Source organism: Miscanthus floridulus, chromosome 18, assembly GCF_019320115.1.
Source record: "Miscanthus floridulus cultivar M001 chromosome 18, ASM1932011v1, whole genome shotgun sequence".
In the NCBI taxonomy this organism is placed as follows: domain Eukaryota; kingdom Viridiplantae; phylum Streptophyta; class Magnoliopsida; order Poales; family Poaceae; genus Miscanthus; species Miscanthus floridulus.
This window is the reverse complement of record NC_089597.1, coordinates 56,171,738-56,190,438: the sequence shown is the minus strand read 5'-3', so window position 1 is coordinate 56,190,438 and position 18,701 is coordinate 56,171,738. Positions and strand designations below refer to the sequence as shown.

At 52.0% G+C, this 18,701-nt stretch overlaps 1 protein-coding gene across 1 annotated transcript in view; it reads left to right on the top strand.

Moving 5' to 3' along the window:
• Window positions 1-18,202, top strand: part of LOC136520767 (uncharacterized) — a 32,725-nt gene extending 14,523 nt beyond the window's left edge. The window contains exons 6-12 of the mRNA XM_066514422.1: window positions 5,020-5,169; window positions 5,322-5,417; window positions 15,327-15,440; window positions 15,525-15,655; window positions 15,821-16,053; window positions 16,835-17,596; window positions 17,676-18,202. Of these exons, the coding sequence (XP_066370519.1) occupies window positions 5,020-5,169; window positions 5,322-5,417; window positions 15,327-15,440; window positions 15,525-15,655; window positions 15,821-16,053; window positions 16,835-17,596; window positions 17,676-17,725 (1,536 nt within the window). The 3' untranslated portion in view covers window positions 17,726-18,202. The remainder of the gene's footprint in view (window positions 1-5,019; window positions 5,170-5,321; window positions 5,418-15,326; window positions 15,441-15,524; window positions 15,656-15,820; window positions 16,054-16,834; window positions 17,597-17,675) is intronic.
• The last annotated feature ends 499 nt before the right edge of the window (window positions 18,203-18,701 follow it).

The window sequence follows — 18,701 nt, the reverse complement described above, 5'->3', positions numbered from 1 at the left end:
ACGCCTCCAGGTCGTGAGGCACCGGTCCCAGCACCGGCTGGTCGTCGAGAAGGTTCTCCATCGTACGGTACCGCAACGGCTCGCCGTCGTGGTACGCGTCGACGCGCTTCTCGTCGTGAGAGAGCGGAGTAGCGAGCTCAACCGGGCCGTGCTCGACACGAGCTGGTGGTGGAGTAGACGTGCCCGGAGTGGTGCCTGTCGGTGCTGGAGTGCGTGGCGTTGCCGGCTGTGATGGAGCCGGCGAAGAACTCATCGCAGCCGAGGTCCTGGCTGGAGAGCGTGGTGCTGTCGGAGTAGCAGGCGCCGGGGTCGGTGGAGGCTCGGGGACTGGGGTAGACGCGCTCGCCGAAGAAGAGCCGCCTACTCCCCCAGCTCCCTCGAAGTGGACGTACTCGACAGAGAAGTCGTCGTACGTCGGAGCCGAGCCGTCGTCCACCGCCTTGTCCCACGCCCATCCTCGCCCTTCGTTGAACACAATGTCGCGCGCCGTGCGCACACGCTGTGTCTTCGGGTCGAGGATACGGTAGGCCTTCGAGCCCTCCGCGTAGCCGATGAACACTCCCGGAGTGCTCCTGTCGTCGAGCTTGCTGACGTGGCCAAGCTCCTTGGCGAACGCGAGGCAGCCGAAGACCAGCAAGTGGGAGACCGCCGGCTTGCGCCCATGCCAAGCCTCGTACGGCGTCCTGCCGTCGAGCGCCTTGGTAGGCGAGCAGTTGAGGATGTAGACGGCCGTCACCACCGCCTCTCCCCAAAAGACAGCCGGCATCCCCCTCTGCATGAGGAGGGCCCGAGCCATCCCCACAACCGTCTGGTTGCGCTGCTCGACGACGCCGTTCTGCTGCGGGCTGTACGACGCGGAGTAGTGGTGCTGAATGCCCTCATCAGCGCAGTACGACGCGAATTCAGCCGCCGTGAATTCGCCGCCGTTGTCGGTGCGCAGCACGCGCAGCTTGCGGCCGCACTCCGCCTCCGCAGCAGCCTCTCCCTTGCTGTCGAGGACCATCACCCACATGTAGCGGGAGAGGTCGTTGACGAGCAGCAGGAAGTAGCATCGTCCTCCCGGTGTGGCCGGTGTCACTGGGCCACACAAGTCCCCGTGCACAAGCTCGAGCCCCTCCTTGGCTCGAAAGCTAGCCCGCTGTGGAAAGGGGAGTCGCCTCTGCTTCGTCAACACGCAGACGTCGCAGAGCTGCTCCACATGGTCGAGGCACGGCAGGCCTCGCACCATCTTCGTGGCACTGAGCCGCTTCAGGGCCTCAAAGTGAAGGTGCCCGAAACGCTCGTGCCACTGCCACGCCTCGTCGTCCCGACGAGCAGCGAGACAGAGGGGTTGTGCCACCTGCACGTTAAGGACATAGAGTCGATTTGCGCTTCTGGATACCTTGGCAAGAAGGCGACGACGACGATCCCAAATCCTCATGACTCCGTCCTCAACCACCACGCGCGAACCGTTCTCATCCAGCTGTCCCAAGCTGATGATGGAGTTCCTCAACACGGGGATGTAGTAGACTCCGGTGAGCAGCCTGTGCTCACCAGACACGGCGGTGAAGATGATGGAGCCGACGCCCTTGATCTCCACGCCGGAGGCATCCCCAAACTTGACGGAGCCTCGGACGCTAGAGTCAAGCTTGGTGAAGAACTCCCGTCGACCGGTCATGTGATGGGTGGCGCCGGTGTCGAGGCACCACCCGTCAGTCTTGTCGTTGCCGGAGCTGTCGCCGAGGAGGGCGTGTGCTTTTGGCTCGTCAAGGTGGAGGAGAGCCGCTGCGGCCGGTGCCGCTTGAGGTAGCTCGATGCTGGCATGTGCCATGAACAGAGCCGGCTCCTCCGCCTGTGCGACGTGGGCCTGGCCGCGTCGTGGCTGTCGACAGTCCTTGGCCCAATGGCCAAGCTGGCCGCAGTTGCGGCAGGCGTCGTCTCGTGCCGGCTTGTGCCTGTCGGCGGCGCCGCCCTGGGCGCCTCCGCGGGCATCACCCTCGGCACGTCCTCGCGCCCCAACCTAGGCGTCTCTGCGCGCCTTGCGTGGCTTGCCACACTTGCGGCCGCCTGTCGCGGAAGAAGGCTCCCCCTTCCTCCGGTCACCTTGGCTGGCAAGCCACTGCTCCCGAGTGAGAAGGAGCTTCCCGCCAGTGGTGATGGGCCCCGAGAGGGACTGTGGCTCATCGCTGTCGACGACCTTGAGGCGACCTATCGCCTCCTCGATCGACATCGTGGAGAGATCCAGCAGAGACTCGATCGAGCGAGCCATCTGCTTGTACTTCTCGGGGACGCAGCGGAAGAGCTTTTCGACAGCTCTCTCCTCGCCGTAGGTGTCGTCGCCGAATTGCACCATCTTTTGCAACAGAGTGTTGAGACGGAGAGCAAAGTCATCAACGTCCTCACCTAGCTTGAAGGCCAGGTTCTCCCACTCCTTGCGAAGTGCCTGCAGTGTGGACTTGCGGGCGCGGTCGCTGCCGATGCGTGCCGCAGCGATGGCGTCCCAAGCCTCCTTGGCAGTCCGCTTGCTGGTAAGCGAGAACTGCATCTCGGGCGGGACTGCAGCGATGAGAGCATCCAGCGCCCGTCGATCTAGGTCGTAGTCGACGTCGCCGTACCGGACTGCCTCCCACATGTGCCGCACCTGGAGCTTTACCCTCATCACCGCAGCCCACTCGACGTAGTTGGTCTTGGTGAGGGTAGGCCACCCACTGCCGGGACCGACGTCCCTGACAACAGCCTGGAGCCCGTGGTAACCACGGTACCGATCCGAGGAGAGAGAGCCACGCTGCCTGTGAAGGCCGCGCTCTCCATCGACCCGTCGGTACCGATCCGGGGAGAGAGAGCCACGCTGCCTGTGAAGGCCGCGCTCTCCATCGACCCGTCCGCCACCGTTGTCGTGCGCGCCTCCTCCAGGAGCGCCGCCGTCACTGCTTCCGCCTCCGCTCTGGCTGCTGCCAGCTCCGCCGCTGCCAGCCTCGACGCCCTTGCCGCCGCCGCAGCGGTCTCTGCCGCCGCTCGCTCGCGTTCCTCTGCCGCGGCAAGTTCGGCCTCCTGCCGACGCCTCGTGCTCGAGGCGACCGAGCGCTGAGACTGCCCTGCGGACATGACGCGCTACCGGGGGGCTGCTGCGTGGGGAGAGGGCTGCTTCAGACGAGCTAGAGGAGTGAACAGGAGCGGCCGGAGGAGCTGGTGCTGCCAACAGCTGGGGCTGTTGTGGGGCTGGGAGAGAAGATGAGCAAAAGATGCTCAGGCTACAAGATAATACGGCTCTGATACCAGTTGTTAGTCGTTGAATTCTCACTCTTGGTAGTAGGAGAATTCTTACTCTCATCGAGAGAGGATGACATTAGGAGTTGGGGTAATTTTTTTTGTCTATTTCTCACACAAGCTCACACAAATGCCATACCAACCTGAGGGGTTGGGGTTACATATTTATAGGCTGCTAGCCAGCCAAGCATATGCCAAGATGTTAATCTAAGATGCTAGTCTAAGATGCTAATATGCTGTCCTAGCTAAGATGCTGTCCTCTAGTCTAAGATGCTGTCCTCTAAGATGCTATCCTGAAAAACAGCCACAAGGACCATGTGAGCAGCACAGCCCCACAAAGACCAGCCACACATGAGACTTATCCATCAGTCCACAATTTCAAACTCTACATTACAAAATAAGATAATGAATAGTGAACAAGAAAAATTAGTATTCAAGGTCCAGAATCTTTCAACAAGCAACACCCAACTCTTGGCTCTCATCTCGATATCCATCATCAAACTCATCAGCATTGTTAGCAGCATCCAAGTATTCTCCCATCTTTTTCCTTAGTTGAGTGCCAGCCTGTGGACATGAAGTCACATCTCCATAGCCACCAGCTAGATGTTTGTTAAACCTTTTAATTCCTCCTAGAATCCTTTTGTCGCAAAGCTTACATGTCACCTTATCTTGCTCCTTAAGGTCTGCCCAATATCCAAAATCCCATCCAGGATCATTCGAGTTCAGGGGCCTTCGTTTTGGATCATTCTTGGGATCATATGCAGCTGGACTCTCCATGATGTTGTTGCCTTGTTGGCTGCAGAGCAGAGAAGAGCCAAGCACAACCCGTCAAGCTGTAAGATTTAAGCAGAGCCAAGCCAAGCCAAACACAAACAAGCACTAGAGCAGAGGAAGCACAGGCAACAGAGCAGAGGGAAAGGGAAGACCTGGGCACTGGGGTGATGAAGATTGAGCAGGTGTTGACTGGGGAGAGGAGGGGAGAAGCAGAGTCACATATGTGCGGAGACCGGCGGAGAGGCACGTGTCGCGCAACAGCGGAGGCACGCAGGAGAGACGGACCAACGGAGAGGCAGGGCCGCACGGATCGCGGACCAGCGGAGATGCACATGAACGTGGTTTCAGACAAGCGGAGATGTGTGGGTCACCGCCTGGCAGGGGATCTTCTCCTGTTTCTTCTGCGCCGACCTCTTTCCCTTTTCTTTCTCTGTTCCCCTCTCGAGGACATCGATTAACTGATATAGCCACTTGGAACCCTTGATTTCCCGCCCCATCACTCGGTTTCCCTATCGTTTTCCTGCCTGCCCCTTTCGCACTCCCCCCTTAGATTCCCTGCCTGCCCATCCCTCTCGCGTCTGGTCCCTCTATTTCCCATAAGCACCACACCCCTATGGTGGGCGCCTCCATCCTTCAGGAAGCTCAGGCGATGCCATACAGACTGCTAAGGCGAAGGGGACACACAGGACCCGCACACGCCTGGATGACTAGGCTACACCTTAAGAACCATGGTTCGGGCTACAAAGGGTTCTGTAATGTGTCTTATAGAAACAACTTATTTCAGTGGTAAACTAAGATAATTTGTCAAAAAATGTATGGACTCTTTTATATGGAATCCTAGATAGTTTAGTTATCCTTTTGTAATTGTGTTCGCTGTAACTGTTAGACTTGATGCCTCTTAACCATTTTGTTATGAGGAACATTTTCAAATCCTGTAAGCACCTGCACCTATCCTATTGTTTCAGTTTCCTATATTCATTTGCTTCTTTTGCATGTCAGGAAAAAGATTTGCAGAAGCTCCGGGATGCTAGAATTCAGCAAGATATGCTTGATCGTGAAGCTTCCGTTTTACGTGCAAAAACTCAAGCAGCTTTGGCAGAGGGAATCTCATGGGGTATGGCAGAGGATGCAATAGAAGAGTCTGCAGAGGTTAGTTGTTTGTTTACCACAGCTGGTTGTGTTTTTAGTTTCAGATCAGAGCTTTTGATGGAACTATTCTCAAGTTTAAGCTGCGCACCACTTTCCTAATTCAGCTTCATATATTGCTTTGTGTTTTTACTGATCATGTTCTTGGATCTTAGGATGATGCAGATGAAATTACTTGGCAAACCTACAAAGGTCAGCTTACTGATAGACAAGAGAAAACTCGTAGCAAGATAGTAAAACGAATGGAGAAGGTAAGCATTTGTACTGAAATTTCATATTCTTGTATATCGTTGCAAGTTCTCATTTATCCCGTACTCTACTTGGGTGAAAAATCTAATATTGTTTCATGCGAATGTGCCAATAAATACTAGGACTCATACACAGCCTTTTCCAGTTTAATTTTCAGTTGACCAAGCCCCAATAAATCTAAGTTAGGATTGATTCCATCGAAGACACATCGATTACGATGATTCCATAGTGACCAAGCCCCAAGGATAACGATGGTGTTAAACCATTTTCTTGCCTGACCATCAATTTTATTGCTTGTACTCGCCCACCAGTCGTCAAAAGAGATATCTGCAGGACAGGGGGACAGATCCTGCACACCGACCCTCTGTAGAACTCTGTACCATACTTGGCAGGAGAAGACACAAGAGCATAACAGGTGGTCAATAGTTTCCTCATCTTGATCACACAGCGGGCAGCGTTAAGGATGAGGCAGCCCTCTTCTTGCGAGGCGGTCTGCTGTCCAGCACCTGTTGTGTGCCACTAACCACATAAAAAACTTGCATTTACCTGGTGCCCAACTTTTCCAAATTCTCTCCCATGGACCAAACTGCATGGCCCCAATGAAGAACCCCTCATATGCAGATTTTGCAGAGTACGTTCCTGAGGTAGAGAACCGCCAAATATGAGAGTCATCCACCTCAGGCTGTAATGTTACCTCTGATAGCAAATCCCATAAGCTGAGGTATTCTAACATGACAGTTACTGTACGTGCCCCCTGAATATCCTGAACCCATCTTAATTCATCAAGGGCTTCATGAACTGTCCTCTTTTTTGCTCTCTTAGAGACTGTCCGAAATAGATTAGGTGCCAGTTGGGCTACGCTCTGACCATGCAGCCATCTATCAGTCCAGAACAGGGTATTTTTGCCATTGCCTACCTCTGAAATTATGGCCAATGAGAAGAAAGCCTTTGCTGAGGAGTGAACCTGTATTTGAAAAGATGCCCACGGTCGATCAGGTTCTGTCTTCTGTAGCCATAGCCAACGCATCATGAGGGCCCAACCCAAATGCTGCAGGTTGGAGATACCAAGACCACCAAGTTCAGTTGGCCTGGTGACCTTAGGCCAAGCCACCAGGCAGTGACCTCCCTTCACATCCTTCCGGCCTCTCCAAAGAAAGCCTCGTCGGATTTTGTCAATGGCTTTAAGGGCCCAGGGAGGAAGATCCATCGCCATGGCTAAATATACCAGCATGGATGTGAGCACAAACTGAACCACCACTTTTCTGCCAGCCCTTGTGAGCAAATCCGCTTTCCAACCAGGCAGCATATCTGCAATTCGGTCTATGATTGGCTGGAGTTGCTGCTTGTTCAATTTGCGCAGTGAGAGGGGAACCCCCAGGTATTTGCAAGGGAAGTCCAAAAGTTGGCAAGGGAGACGGTCCTGTAAAAAGGCCTTATCTTCCTCTGAGCACTGTATGGGAAAAACATTGCTTTTTTGCATATTTGTTCTCAGCCCTGAGTCATCTCCGAACAGCTGAAGAATGTCCAGCATAATGTCATGGCATTAGCTGAAGGTTGTAGGAAAATCACCACATCGTCAGCATGTAAAGAGATGCGGTGCTGCAAGTCCCTCCTAGCCAGTGGCTGCATTATTCCTTCCTCAGATGCCTTTTTAACCATATAGCCGAGGACATCCATGACCAGGATGAAAAGCATCGGAGACAGCGGGTCTCCCTGTCTAAGTCCTCGTCAGTGCGAAATTGCTTCCCCGGGACTGCCATTGAGGAGTACCTGAGTAGAGGCCGATGATAACCCACTGATGATATCACACCAAATAGGTCCAAAACCCAAGTGTCTCATGACCTCCAAAAGAAAAGGCCAGGACACTGTGTCAAAAGCCTTTGTGATGTCTAATTTGAGTAGAATCCAGGATTGTTTTTGCTGATGGAGGTAGCGGGCAGTTTGTTGCACAAGCATGAAATTGTCCTGTATCTCTCTGATTGGGGGATACCAATTGGTCCAGCTTTCCTGCCAACCTGTTAGCCAAGATTTTTGTAACAAGTTTGGCAAAGGAATGAACTAGGCTTATTGGCCTGAAGTCCCTGATACTTGTGGCTTCCTCTTTCTTTGGCAATAAAGTAATGAATGCAGAATTGAGTTGTCGGGGACCTAACACCGGGGTACCCCAGGAGGTGGAACCAATAACCATCGAACGTTAAAAACTTCTGGACGGACAAGGGCGCCGCTACGTTTCTTGCCCGAATGATGGGAGTTTGGTTCCGCCTCGCCCGACGCCTTTGGGCCAGCTCCGCCTCGCCCGAGGGCTTAGGGATAGACTCCGCCTCGCCCGACCCCTGAGGGCCAGGCTCGGTCTCGCCCAAGGGATAAGGGCCAGCTCCGCCTCGCCCGAGAGCTTAGGGATTGACTCCGCCTCGTCCGACCCCCGAGGGACGGGCTCGGTCTCGCCCGAGGGACGCCCACAGCACTGCTTCCTGCTCCGACCCCGTGACCGGGGCTCGTGGGAAGCCTGCTCACCACTCTTCTCCGACCGACGCACTGAGGGCCGACTGGAGCCATCCGACCGGGGGCTCCCTGTTCGGAGGGAACCAGAAGACGTGCGGAGAAAGGCAAGGCATGGCTCATAAGTCAAAACCACTGAACCAGAGTCCATACCCTGCGCCCCGACAGGAAAAGTACTGCCAGAGAACGACGGGATGGGTGCTTTAGACCCTTCCAGGCGTAGCAGAGCCTGAATAGTGTTGTGGGCGCGTGCTCTTCGCCCTACAGAGTTGTGGGCGCCGCCTTCAGCCCTCGGGCACGGAACCCGTCGTAGACATACGACAACCACTACGGTCCAGAAAAAGACTCGCGTCCTCCACAAATGAGGGATATGCTATCACCACGATATGGTCCCATGGGAGCGGCACCCGCTTCATGGCCCCTCGGGTCCACCAGATCGGAGTATTCGCTTCAGCCTCTGGACGCCCCCTCCGATCAAAAGGCTTTGCCTACAACACTGCTTCCTGCTCCGACCCCGTGACCGGGGCTCGTGGGAAGCCTGCTCACCGCTCTTCTCCGACCGGCGCACTGAGGGCTGACTGGAGCCATTCGACCGGGGGCTCCCTGTTCGGAGGGAGCCAGAAGACGTGCGGAGAAAGGCAAGGCATGGCTCATAAGTCAAAACCACTGTACCAGAGTCCATACCCTGCGCGGGGCAGTACTCTGTAGCCATTCTGACATTCTACAGTGGTATCAACAGTATTGTAGGCGCTTATCATCCTTTCGCACCCACCGGAATGGACAACAAGGCTTGGTAGACGTGAACAACAAGGCTAGGTAGCGTACGCATCCGAGCCCTCTCACTTGTAAAGCCGTCCCCTTCATCTATAAAAGGGGATGTGCTTCCTTCAACGAAGGGACCGACTCTGGACGAACAACACATCACACAGTCAAGCTGCTATCAGGCTCTTGACATCCTTTCGACCCTTCCATCAGAGACTTGGGACCAGTCCCTCTCTCGACCGTTTGTACCCTCTACGAACCATTTTCGGTGCTAATAACACGAGCAGCAACAGACTGGACGTAGGGACATTCAGTCCGAACCAGTATAAATCTTGTGTCCATTAGCGCACCATCCGGGCCTAACGTGCATAACTATAAATTTACTTGCCGGTGCTTATTCGAAACACCGACAGTTGGCGCGCCAGGTTGGGGCCTTTGTGCGTTCCAAATTAGGCATTGGATGGCTAAGCACGCAATCAGCTGGGTTCCGGGCGCACACGTGCGTTTCGGTGACTTGGATTTCATTGTCAGACTGGATGGAGAGCTGGCACTGACCCTCGTGGCCGTCCAGTCTCTCCCTCCCGTCAACTTCAGCTACCGGAGGCTTGAGGGCTAGCCCGGCGTCTCCCTTGGGCCCCAGTCGTCCAGGGAGGCCCCGTGCCACATCACCCTCTCTCCAGAACGCTCCACACGGCGCGCCTCGACGACGTTGCCGTTCGGCCTCCGCAATGCTGCGGCAACCGCTGGCCACCACCTGGCACTACGCATGGTTCAGCCGCCTACGGACAGCGAGTTCGTGGGGGCAATTGAACACGATCCGGAGACACTCCACGGGCTCCTCACGGAGGAACCAGAGTCGCCCTCCAGCTCTGACTCCCGCAGGGGGAGCCATCACCCTTCCCGGGAATGCTTCATGACGCAAACCCCCGAGGGGCACGTCCATAGTCGTCGCCTCCAAGGAACTCGCCACCCTCAGGGAGGAGGTTCCCGAAAAAACGCCCGACGCCAAGAAATCAACTGGGTCGTTCGAATCGGTAGAGGGCTACAAGGAGGTCCTCGTGGACCCCAGCAGCTCCGAGGCTAAAAAGGTACGCATTGGTACCATGCTCTCCTCCGAATAGGAAAGCGCGCTCGTCGACTTCCTCCGCGATAACAAAGACATCTTTGCGTGGAAACCCTCGGATATGCCAGGCATCCCGAGGGAGGTCGCCGAGCATACCTTGAAAATCCACCCAGGCTCCAAGTCGGTGAAGCAACGCCTGTGCCGCTTCGACGAGGAAAAGCGCAGGGCCATCGGTGAAGAGATAGCAAAACTGTTGGCTGCTGGGTTCATCAGGGAAGTACACCACCCAGAGTGGTTAGCAAATCCCGTTGTGCGAAAGAAGAGCGGGAAATGGAGGATGTGTGTCGATTACACGAGCCTCAACAAGGCGTGCCCGAAGGACCCGTTTCCTTTGCCACGAATAGACCAAATAGTCGATTCCACCTCAGGGTGCGAAACCCTCTGCTTCCTTGACGCATACTCCGGCTACCACCAGATTGCGATGAAAGAATCCGACCAGCTCGCGACGTCTTTTATCACCCCCTTCGGATTATTCTGCTACTTTCCATGCTGTTCGGCCTGAAGAACGCAGGGGCAACATACCAGCGCTGTATGCTCAACTGCTTCAAGGACCTCATCGGGCGGACCGTTGAAGCCTACGTCGACGACATCGTAGTTAAGTCCAAACGGGCTAACCATCTTGTCGCCGACCTCGAACGAACCTTTGCGAAACTCCGGGCAAATAACTTCAAACTCGATCCTGAAAAATGTGTTTTCGGGGTCCCGAGGGGCATGCTGCTCGGCTTCATTGTCTCCGAGCGTGGCATCGAAGCCAACCCGGAGAAGATCTCAGCCATCACAAGGATGGGCCCGATCCAAAACATACAGGGGGTTCAGCGGATCACGGGGTGCCTTGCCGCCCTCAGCCGATTCATTTCACGCCTCGGCGAACGAGGACTCCCCCTTTATCGACTCCTAAAGAAGTCCGACCACTTCGTGTGGACAGCCGAGGCCCAGGAGGCGCTTGACATGGTTAAACAATTTCTAACTAAACCCTCGGTCCTGGTCCTTCCAAGCAATGGAGAATCCCTCCTATACATTGTGGCCACCATGCAAGTGGTTAGCGCCGCCTTGGTAGCAGAGCGGGAAGAAGAGGGGCACGCCTTCAAGGTGCAGCGCCCTGTATATTTCATCAGCGAGGTATTATCTGACTCCAAAATCCGCTACTCCTAAATCCAGAAACTCCTCTACACCGTCCTCATCACCAAGAGGAAGCTACGCCACTGCTTCGAGTCACACCCTGTGACAGTCGTGACGTCGTTCCTCCTCGGCGAGGTCGTTCATAGCCAGGACACCACAGGAAGAACCGCGAAGTGGGCACTCGAGCTGATGGATCAGGGCATTACTTATGCCCCCCGAACAACGATCAAATCCCAGGTGCTGGCTGACTTCATCACGGAGTGGACCGAGGTCCAGATGCCACCAGCAATCGTTGATCAAGAGTACTGGACGATGTACTTCGACGGATCGCTGATGAAAAGGGGCGCCGGTGCGGGACTAGTCTTCATATCACCCCTCGGGGTCCGCATGAGGTACATGGTTCGGCTCCATTTCCCCTCATCAAACAATATCGCCGAATACGAAGCGCTCATCAACGGCCTACGAATCACCATCGAGCTGGGCATCCGACGCTTCGACATCAGGGGCGACTCCCAGCTTGTCATCAACCAGGTCATGAAGGAGTCGAGCTGCCACGACGCCAAGATGGAGGCATACTGCCAAGAAGTACGACGGCTGGAGGACAGATTCGATGGCCTCGAACTCAATCACATCCCAAGGCGGCTCAACGAAGCAGCCGACGCGCTCGCGAAAGCAGCATCCGGCCGAGAACCAGTGCCCACAGGTGTCTTCGCCAGCGATCAACACAAGCCCTCGGTGCGCTACGAGGGGTCGGAACGAGCCAACGATGGCCCGTCTGATCCGGCCCCGGGGGTCGACCCGTCGACTGCTCTGCCCGACCCTGAGGTCATGGAGCTTGAAGGGGACCCAGCAGCAGAGTCCGACCCTCCCAACGACTGGAGAACACTCTACCTCAGCTACCTCCTCCGCGACACACTACCGGCAGACAAGACGGAAGCCCGACGGCTCGCACGTTGCGCCAAGTCCTTCGTTCTCGTAGAAGGCGAACTTTACAAACGGAGTCACACCGGGATCCTACAGCTCTGTATCCCTAGCGAACAGGGAAAACTTCTGCTAAGCGATATCCACGGTGGGGTCTGCGGTCACCATGCCGCGCCAAGGACATTGGTTGGAAACGCATTCCGACAGGGCTTCTACTGGCCCACCGCAGTAGTCGACGTCGAGCAAATTGTACGCACCTGCAAAGGGTGTCAATACTACGCTCGACAGACTCACCTCCCGGCCCAAGTGCTCCAGATGATCCCCATCACATGGCCCTTCGCGGTCTGGGGGCTTGACCTGGTTGGGCCACTCAAAAAGGCGCCCGGGGGCTTCACCAACCTGCTTGTCACCATAGACAAGTTTACAAAATGGATCAAAGCTTGACCGATCTCCACGATCAAATCTGAACAGGCTGTGCTGTTCTTCCTCGACATCATCCACCGCTTCGGAGTATCGAACTCCATCATCACAGACAACGACACGCAGTTCACCGGTAGGAAATTCATTCGATTCTGCGATGAACAGCACATCCAGATCGATTGGGCGGCTGTCGCGCACCCCCGGACGAATGGGCAGGTTGAGCGCGCGAACGGCATGCTCCTGTAGGGCCTCAAGCCCAGGATCTTCAACTGATTGAACAAGTTCGGCGCACGCTAGGTCGCCGAGCTCCCAGCGGTGCTCTGGAGCCTGAGGACAACTCCCAGCCGGGCCACCGGCTACACACCTTTATTCATGGTTTACGGTTCCGAGGCCAATCTCCCAACGGACCTTGACTATGGAGCGCCAAGAATCAGAGCATACGACAAACAGGGGGCCGAGGCGTCCCACCAAGACGCCATGGACTAGCTAGACGAAGCCTGCGACATCGTCCTCCTCCGTTCGGCCAAGTACCAGCAGGCGTTGCGACGGTACCACAGCCGACGGGTGCGGGACCGAGCCTTCAACGTCGGGGACGGTGTCCTCCGTCTCGTCCAGAGCAACAAGGACCGCCACAAGCTCTCCCCGCCCAGGGAGGGGCCGTACGTCGTCGCGGAAGTACTCCGCCCAGGCGCCTACAAGTTGAAAACCATCAACGGCGAGGTCTTCACCAACGCCTGGAACATTGAGCAGCTACGTCGTTTTTACCCTTAAATAAACGCTTGTTTCTTTTTATCAGTTTTTGTCTTTACAAAAACCCGATCTTTAGTGGCATCTGACCCCTGCAAATTGAGGGGCGGGACCTCACTCGGGGGCTGATACAAGTACAAGTACGTTTATCTTGCAAACACTTCCTATATTATCTTTGAAAACTTTATCTAAATTTTTCGTTCTTCTCGTAAACAAGTCTTAAAGATTAAGATTTCGGGAACAAATTCTGAGTACAACTGGTAGGGCTGCGGGAGACCCACGCCCCAGCAACTACAACCTCTTTGCTCACTAGCGTGATCAGAATTAATTCACCTGCACTCCTAGTTTCTTACAGCTTGGGCCACGGGAAGGGTCGGAGGGCACCGAAACCTCTTCTCCAAGAAGAGGAAGTTGAAAGGCTGTTTGCCGTAACAAAAGATGAAAATTTGTTCATTTTTGCACAAATTAACCACTTACAAAATGATTTCATCACACAAAGAACCCCCCAGCCGGTTCCGCCCGAACCACCCGGGGGCTCCTGTCGGGTTCATAAACCCGGATCCCTCGAGGACCGGATTCCACGCCCGGGCTCGGCCCAGGAAAACAACATATATTCCATGGGACGGCCCAAAAAACTAAAACACAGCAGGCCGGAAGGGTAGTCCAGTCGTCGACCGGAAGGTCTACTCGTAAGAACAGGCGCCCGCTCATCAGCTTCTTCGACCCACCTCTCCGACCGGAGCACTCGCCTCAGGCACCTGCCGTCTCCAAGCAGTCTCTCCAATCGGAAGGCTTGGTCCAAAACGCTGCTTCCTGCTCCGACCCCGCGACTCCGACCCCGCGACCGGGGCTCGCGGGAAGCCTGCTCACCACTCTTCTCCGACCGGCGCACTGAGGGCCGACTGCAGCCATCCGACTAGGGGCTCCCCATTCGGAAGGAACCAGAAGACGTGCGGAGAAAGGCAAGGCATGGCTCATAAGTCAAAACCATTGTACCAGAGTCCATACCCTGCGCGGGGCAGTATTCTGTAGCCATCCTGACATTCTACAGTGGCATCAACAGTATTGTAGGCGCTTATCATCCTTTCGCACCCACCGGAATGGACAACAAGGCTTGGTAGATGTGAACAACAAGGCTAGGTAGCGTACGCATCCGAGCCCTCTCACTTATAAAGCCGTCCCCTTCATCTATAAAAGGGGATGTGCTTCTTTCAACGAAGGGACCGACTTTGGACGAACAACACACGTCACACACAGTCAAGCTGCTATCAGGCTCTTGACATCCTTTCGACCCTTCCATCAGAGACTTGGGACCAGTCCCTCTCTCGACCGTTTGTACCCTCTACTACGAACCATTTTCGGTGCTAATAACACGAGCAACAACAGACTGGACGTAGGGACATTCAGCCCGAACCAGTATAAATCTTGTGTCCATTAGCGCACCATCTGGGCCTAACGCGCATAACTATAAATTTACTTGCCGGTGCTTATTCGAAACACCGACATGAGTCTTTCAAAATTCCCAAATTTACGGCTCCACACAGCAGAGATAGCAGCCATTACATCTACCTTGATGATTGGCCAACATGATTTATAGAATTGGCCAATGAAGCCATCCGGGCCAGGAGCTTTGTCTGATGGTACTGAACTTATCGTCTTCCACACCTCTTCTTCTGAGAAGGGAGCATCCAGAGCCGAGAGATCTTGGGATGGGATGTCCAGTTACACAGCCTCACTTCATACACCATGCTTGAACACACATTAACTTCTTTCCTGTTCTAAAGTAAACTAGAACCTAATTTTGGTTTTGTCAGTGCTATGCTGGATAGTAAGAATGTGAAAAAGTCGAGCATACCACTTTATGTTTGTACAGTGCTGAATCAAGAGTAGCATGAGGCCAGTGGCTGCCATCATGTTGCTAGCTGTCCATTAGTTCTATCATCTTCAGGAAGTCCTTGCTTTGGGTATGGACAATTGTTAAGTTTTTTTCCTCATAGAGCACTTTACACTTTTTAAGGGCCCCTGCTTTACACTTCTGTTAAGGGCTTTAATGCAATTGTTCCTTAAAACCCCTGGCCATTTTGGTGTTCTGGGAAATCAATAGAGACAATCTCTTCAGCTAGCTGAGGACCCTCGTGCCAAATCCTCCAGTTGCTTAAAGAAAAGGCTGCAAGCATATTGCCTCATGCATTGTTTAGTTGTAGAGGGTCCTGCTATTGATGCTGTGCACTTGTGGTAATCATGCCTGTGGAGTGATTGATTTTTTACACGATTGTATTTCTGCTTTCCATGAATCTTTACGTGCTATTCTTTGTTTCAGATTGCCAACATGAAAAAAGAAATTGATGCTATAAGAGTTAAGGACATTTCTCAAGGTGGGCTAACCCAAGGTCAACAGACACAAATTGCACGAAATGAACAACGGATATCTCAGGTGAGGACATGCTTACATTTGTTTATATGCTATCACTGTCCATTTCTCATCTAGTGAGCAGGTCTAAATCTTAACTTTTTTCAGATTATGGAGGAGCTAGAAAATCTAGAAGAAACTTTAAATGACAGTATACGGGAAAGTATTGGTGCTCGTTCTGGAAAGGCAAAGCGTGGCAGCCATAAAGCAAGTCTCGAGGAAGAAGATGACATTCTTAGGTATGTACACTGATAAGTTTGACCTGTGACTGCTCACTGCTACATCATGTATAATATTTATGCATTGGGATCTTAGTATCTTATACCTTTTACTAATGTGTAGTATGCTTAAAGCTAGAGTGCTATATTATTATATATTGACTAATGGATTGTTAAATAATTTAGTGATGATGATGAATTTTATGATCGAACGAAGAAGAAATCTAGTCAGAAATCAAGTGAGCAACAAGCAGTTGAGACTGCTGATAGCCTTCTTGAGAAAAAAGATTTCATCACCAATGATATTGAAAGTAAAACAAAATTGCTCGAAGAAGAGAAGCATAAGCTGTCTCAGAGTGATACTCCAGATCTCAGGGATGACCTTGATGCTTATATGAGTGGCTTGTCATCTCAATTAGGTATGATCATATGCTCCAGTTACTTCTATTGATCATTCATGGGTCTTTGTTTATTTTAATATTTGTTACAAGCCTGATATCATCAGTAGTGACCCTGATGGTTGTCTGTTTGCTACTTCTTTTGTACGGAGTAGAATCATTGAAATTACTGTATTAAATTTTCTAAGTAACAAAAACATGGGAAAGGGAGACCGATACGGCTATACCTTCTACCTAGAAGTCTTAACTGGAAGGTTCCTTAGGCCTCTATTTGAGAGCAGTTCCCTTCAGTTTTACAAAATCACTAGCTTCCATATTCTATAACAATGGAAGCAAGTAACCCTAAGCTATAGAGAACCTTGGTCATGACCTTGAATTTCATGAAATTCAGTTATGTGCCAGAGCTGCCAATTCTTGTGGGAATTTTAATTGTGGCTTGAGCACAGTCTTATGCGCTGATTAATGTGTTACTGTAGAGGATCCACTTATGTGCACACAAAAGCATTTAGGAAAAGGATATATGTTTATTTATTGATTTTTCACTAAAATGGTAACTCTATTCTATTATTAAGTGGCTGAAGCATACATGATGTAGAATTAAGTTACCAGAGTATATGATGTTGCACGTGTGCTATTTTCTCAGGATGAGCATTGCTTTGTTCTGCCATGAGGCATATGTTTAGTCTTTAACATTGATGAACAAACCTAAAAGTTACGCATTGCTGCACACTTATTTCTGCATTTGTTTCCGGTTTAGATGCATTTCTGTCTTATTATCTTGCTAATTTGAGATATCTTGCAGTACATGATAAGATTGCCCAAATTCAGAAGGAACTCTCTGATCTTCAGGATGAGCTGGACAGAGTAGTTTACCTACTGAAAATAGCTGACCCTATGGGAGAAGCAGCTTCTAAGAGGGATCTAAAGCCAAGAGAAGCGAAACCTCCGACATCGAATGATAATCCAAGATTAGAATCAAAGAAACAAAATAAAATTGGAAAAGCTACAGCCGAGGAGAAACCCAAGGATTCTTCTAGTGAAGTAGGCACAGATAAACCTGCTAAATTACAGACAGATGTCTCTAAGAACCAAGAAGATGGCAGCAGACCTGCGTTCACCATGCCAAAGCCTCAATGGCTTGGTGACAAAAGGATCATAGAACCTGAAGAAAACTTCATAAATAAAGAAAAGTCTGATGCAGAGGAGCCTGATAATTTTGTGGACTACAAAGACCGGAAAACCATTCTTTCTTCAGGCAGTGGAAAGGAGCTTGAAGAGGCCGCCCCTGGGCTTATTTTACGGAAGAGAAAGTCTGCTGACCAGTCAGTTGCCAGCGAGGCAAATTCATCTTCGGTTGAAAGTGAAGCATCAGTTGCTGATGCTGTGGCCCTTCTGCTTAAGCATAAACGTGGTTTACAGACCTCGGAAGAAATGGAGAATGAGAATGAACCACATTCTAGCAAGAGAGAAGGGAAGAAGTCGAAACAAAAACGTGTATTGGGCCCAGCAAGACCAGATTTCCTTGAAGCCAAACCAGATTCTGAAACATGGGTGCCACCTGAAGGTATGGAAATTCTACTAATGTGTTACCAATCAATAGCATGCTGGGTCCATTGTTAATGCCATTGTTGAATCTTCTGTAGGTCAAACTGGTGATGGTCGCACTGCGTTGAATGACCGTTTAGGTTATTGAAAAGTTCTTCCAGCAACAACGCCCCGTGGAGAAGCGCAGTATGGTGCTTATGGTGTTGTGAGCCTGTTTGGGGCCATATTCTGTGAAGACATTGCTAAGCTGAGATTGCTTATTCTGTTGGCAAGTTCGGTGAAGGAACTGGGGGCCTGTTTGGTTCGTCTAGTAGCTACTAAATTTAGTAGCTTTTAATCACTTTAGTAACTTTTTAACCGAACGCTATGACTAAAAGCTGTTAAAAGTGCTTTAGTCCTCTCTAGTAACTCTGGAGTTACTAAAAATGACTAAACCGTTTAGTAACTACTAAAGTTTAGTAGCTTGAATCAAACACCCCCTAGGTTTCGTTGACCTAGTGGTCTATGCTAGTTCTCTCACTTTCTAAAGAGAGTTAGGCTATACAGGCTGTTAGAAGTTTAATGTATATCACCACCATAGAGTGTACATTTTGTACTCTCACTTGTCCTGTTATTTTGCACTAGCACCGCGTTTGTTCATTCTTCATTCACGAACCTTTTAACCGCGAGCGTTAGTTCTGGTGTTTAGCAACAGCAGGCCAGCAGCATGGCACTGTAATTTCAAGTTGAACGAATTCACAGGGCCTGTTTGTCTAAGCGCGGGCACATAATCTTCCCCTGCCTCTAGAACTTAGCTGGTGAAAGTTTTTTTTTAAACCCCAGCTCCGCAGCAACCAGGACGGCGGGGACTGCTCTCTCTTGAAAGTGTTGAGTGCAGGAGTTGCAACGTCGCTATAGGGACCCGCACACAGCTTTTTCCTTCTTGTGTAGCAGACAAGCCAACCAGATTGGATGTGACTAGAGGATGAACCAAATTGGCATCCCTCGAACGAGGTTGGCATTAACGGACCCAGTGGGAGAAGCGGTTCTCAAATTCTCTCGGTAAGCATCGTCTCTCTCTTTTTTTTTCTTTTTTTTTTTTTTTTTTTTTTTGTAATCTCTATGGGTGTGTTTGGTTATGACCA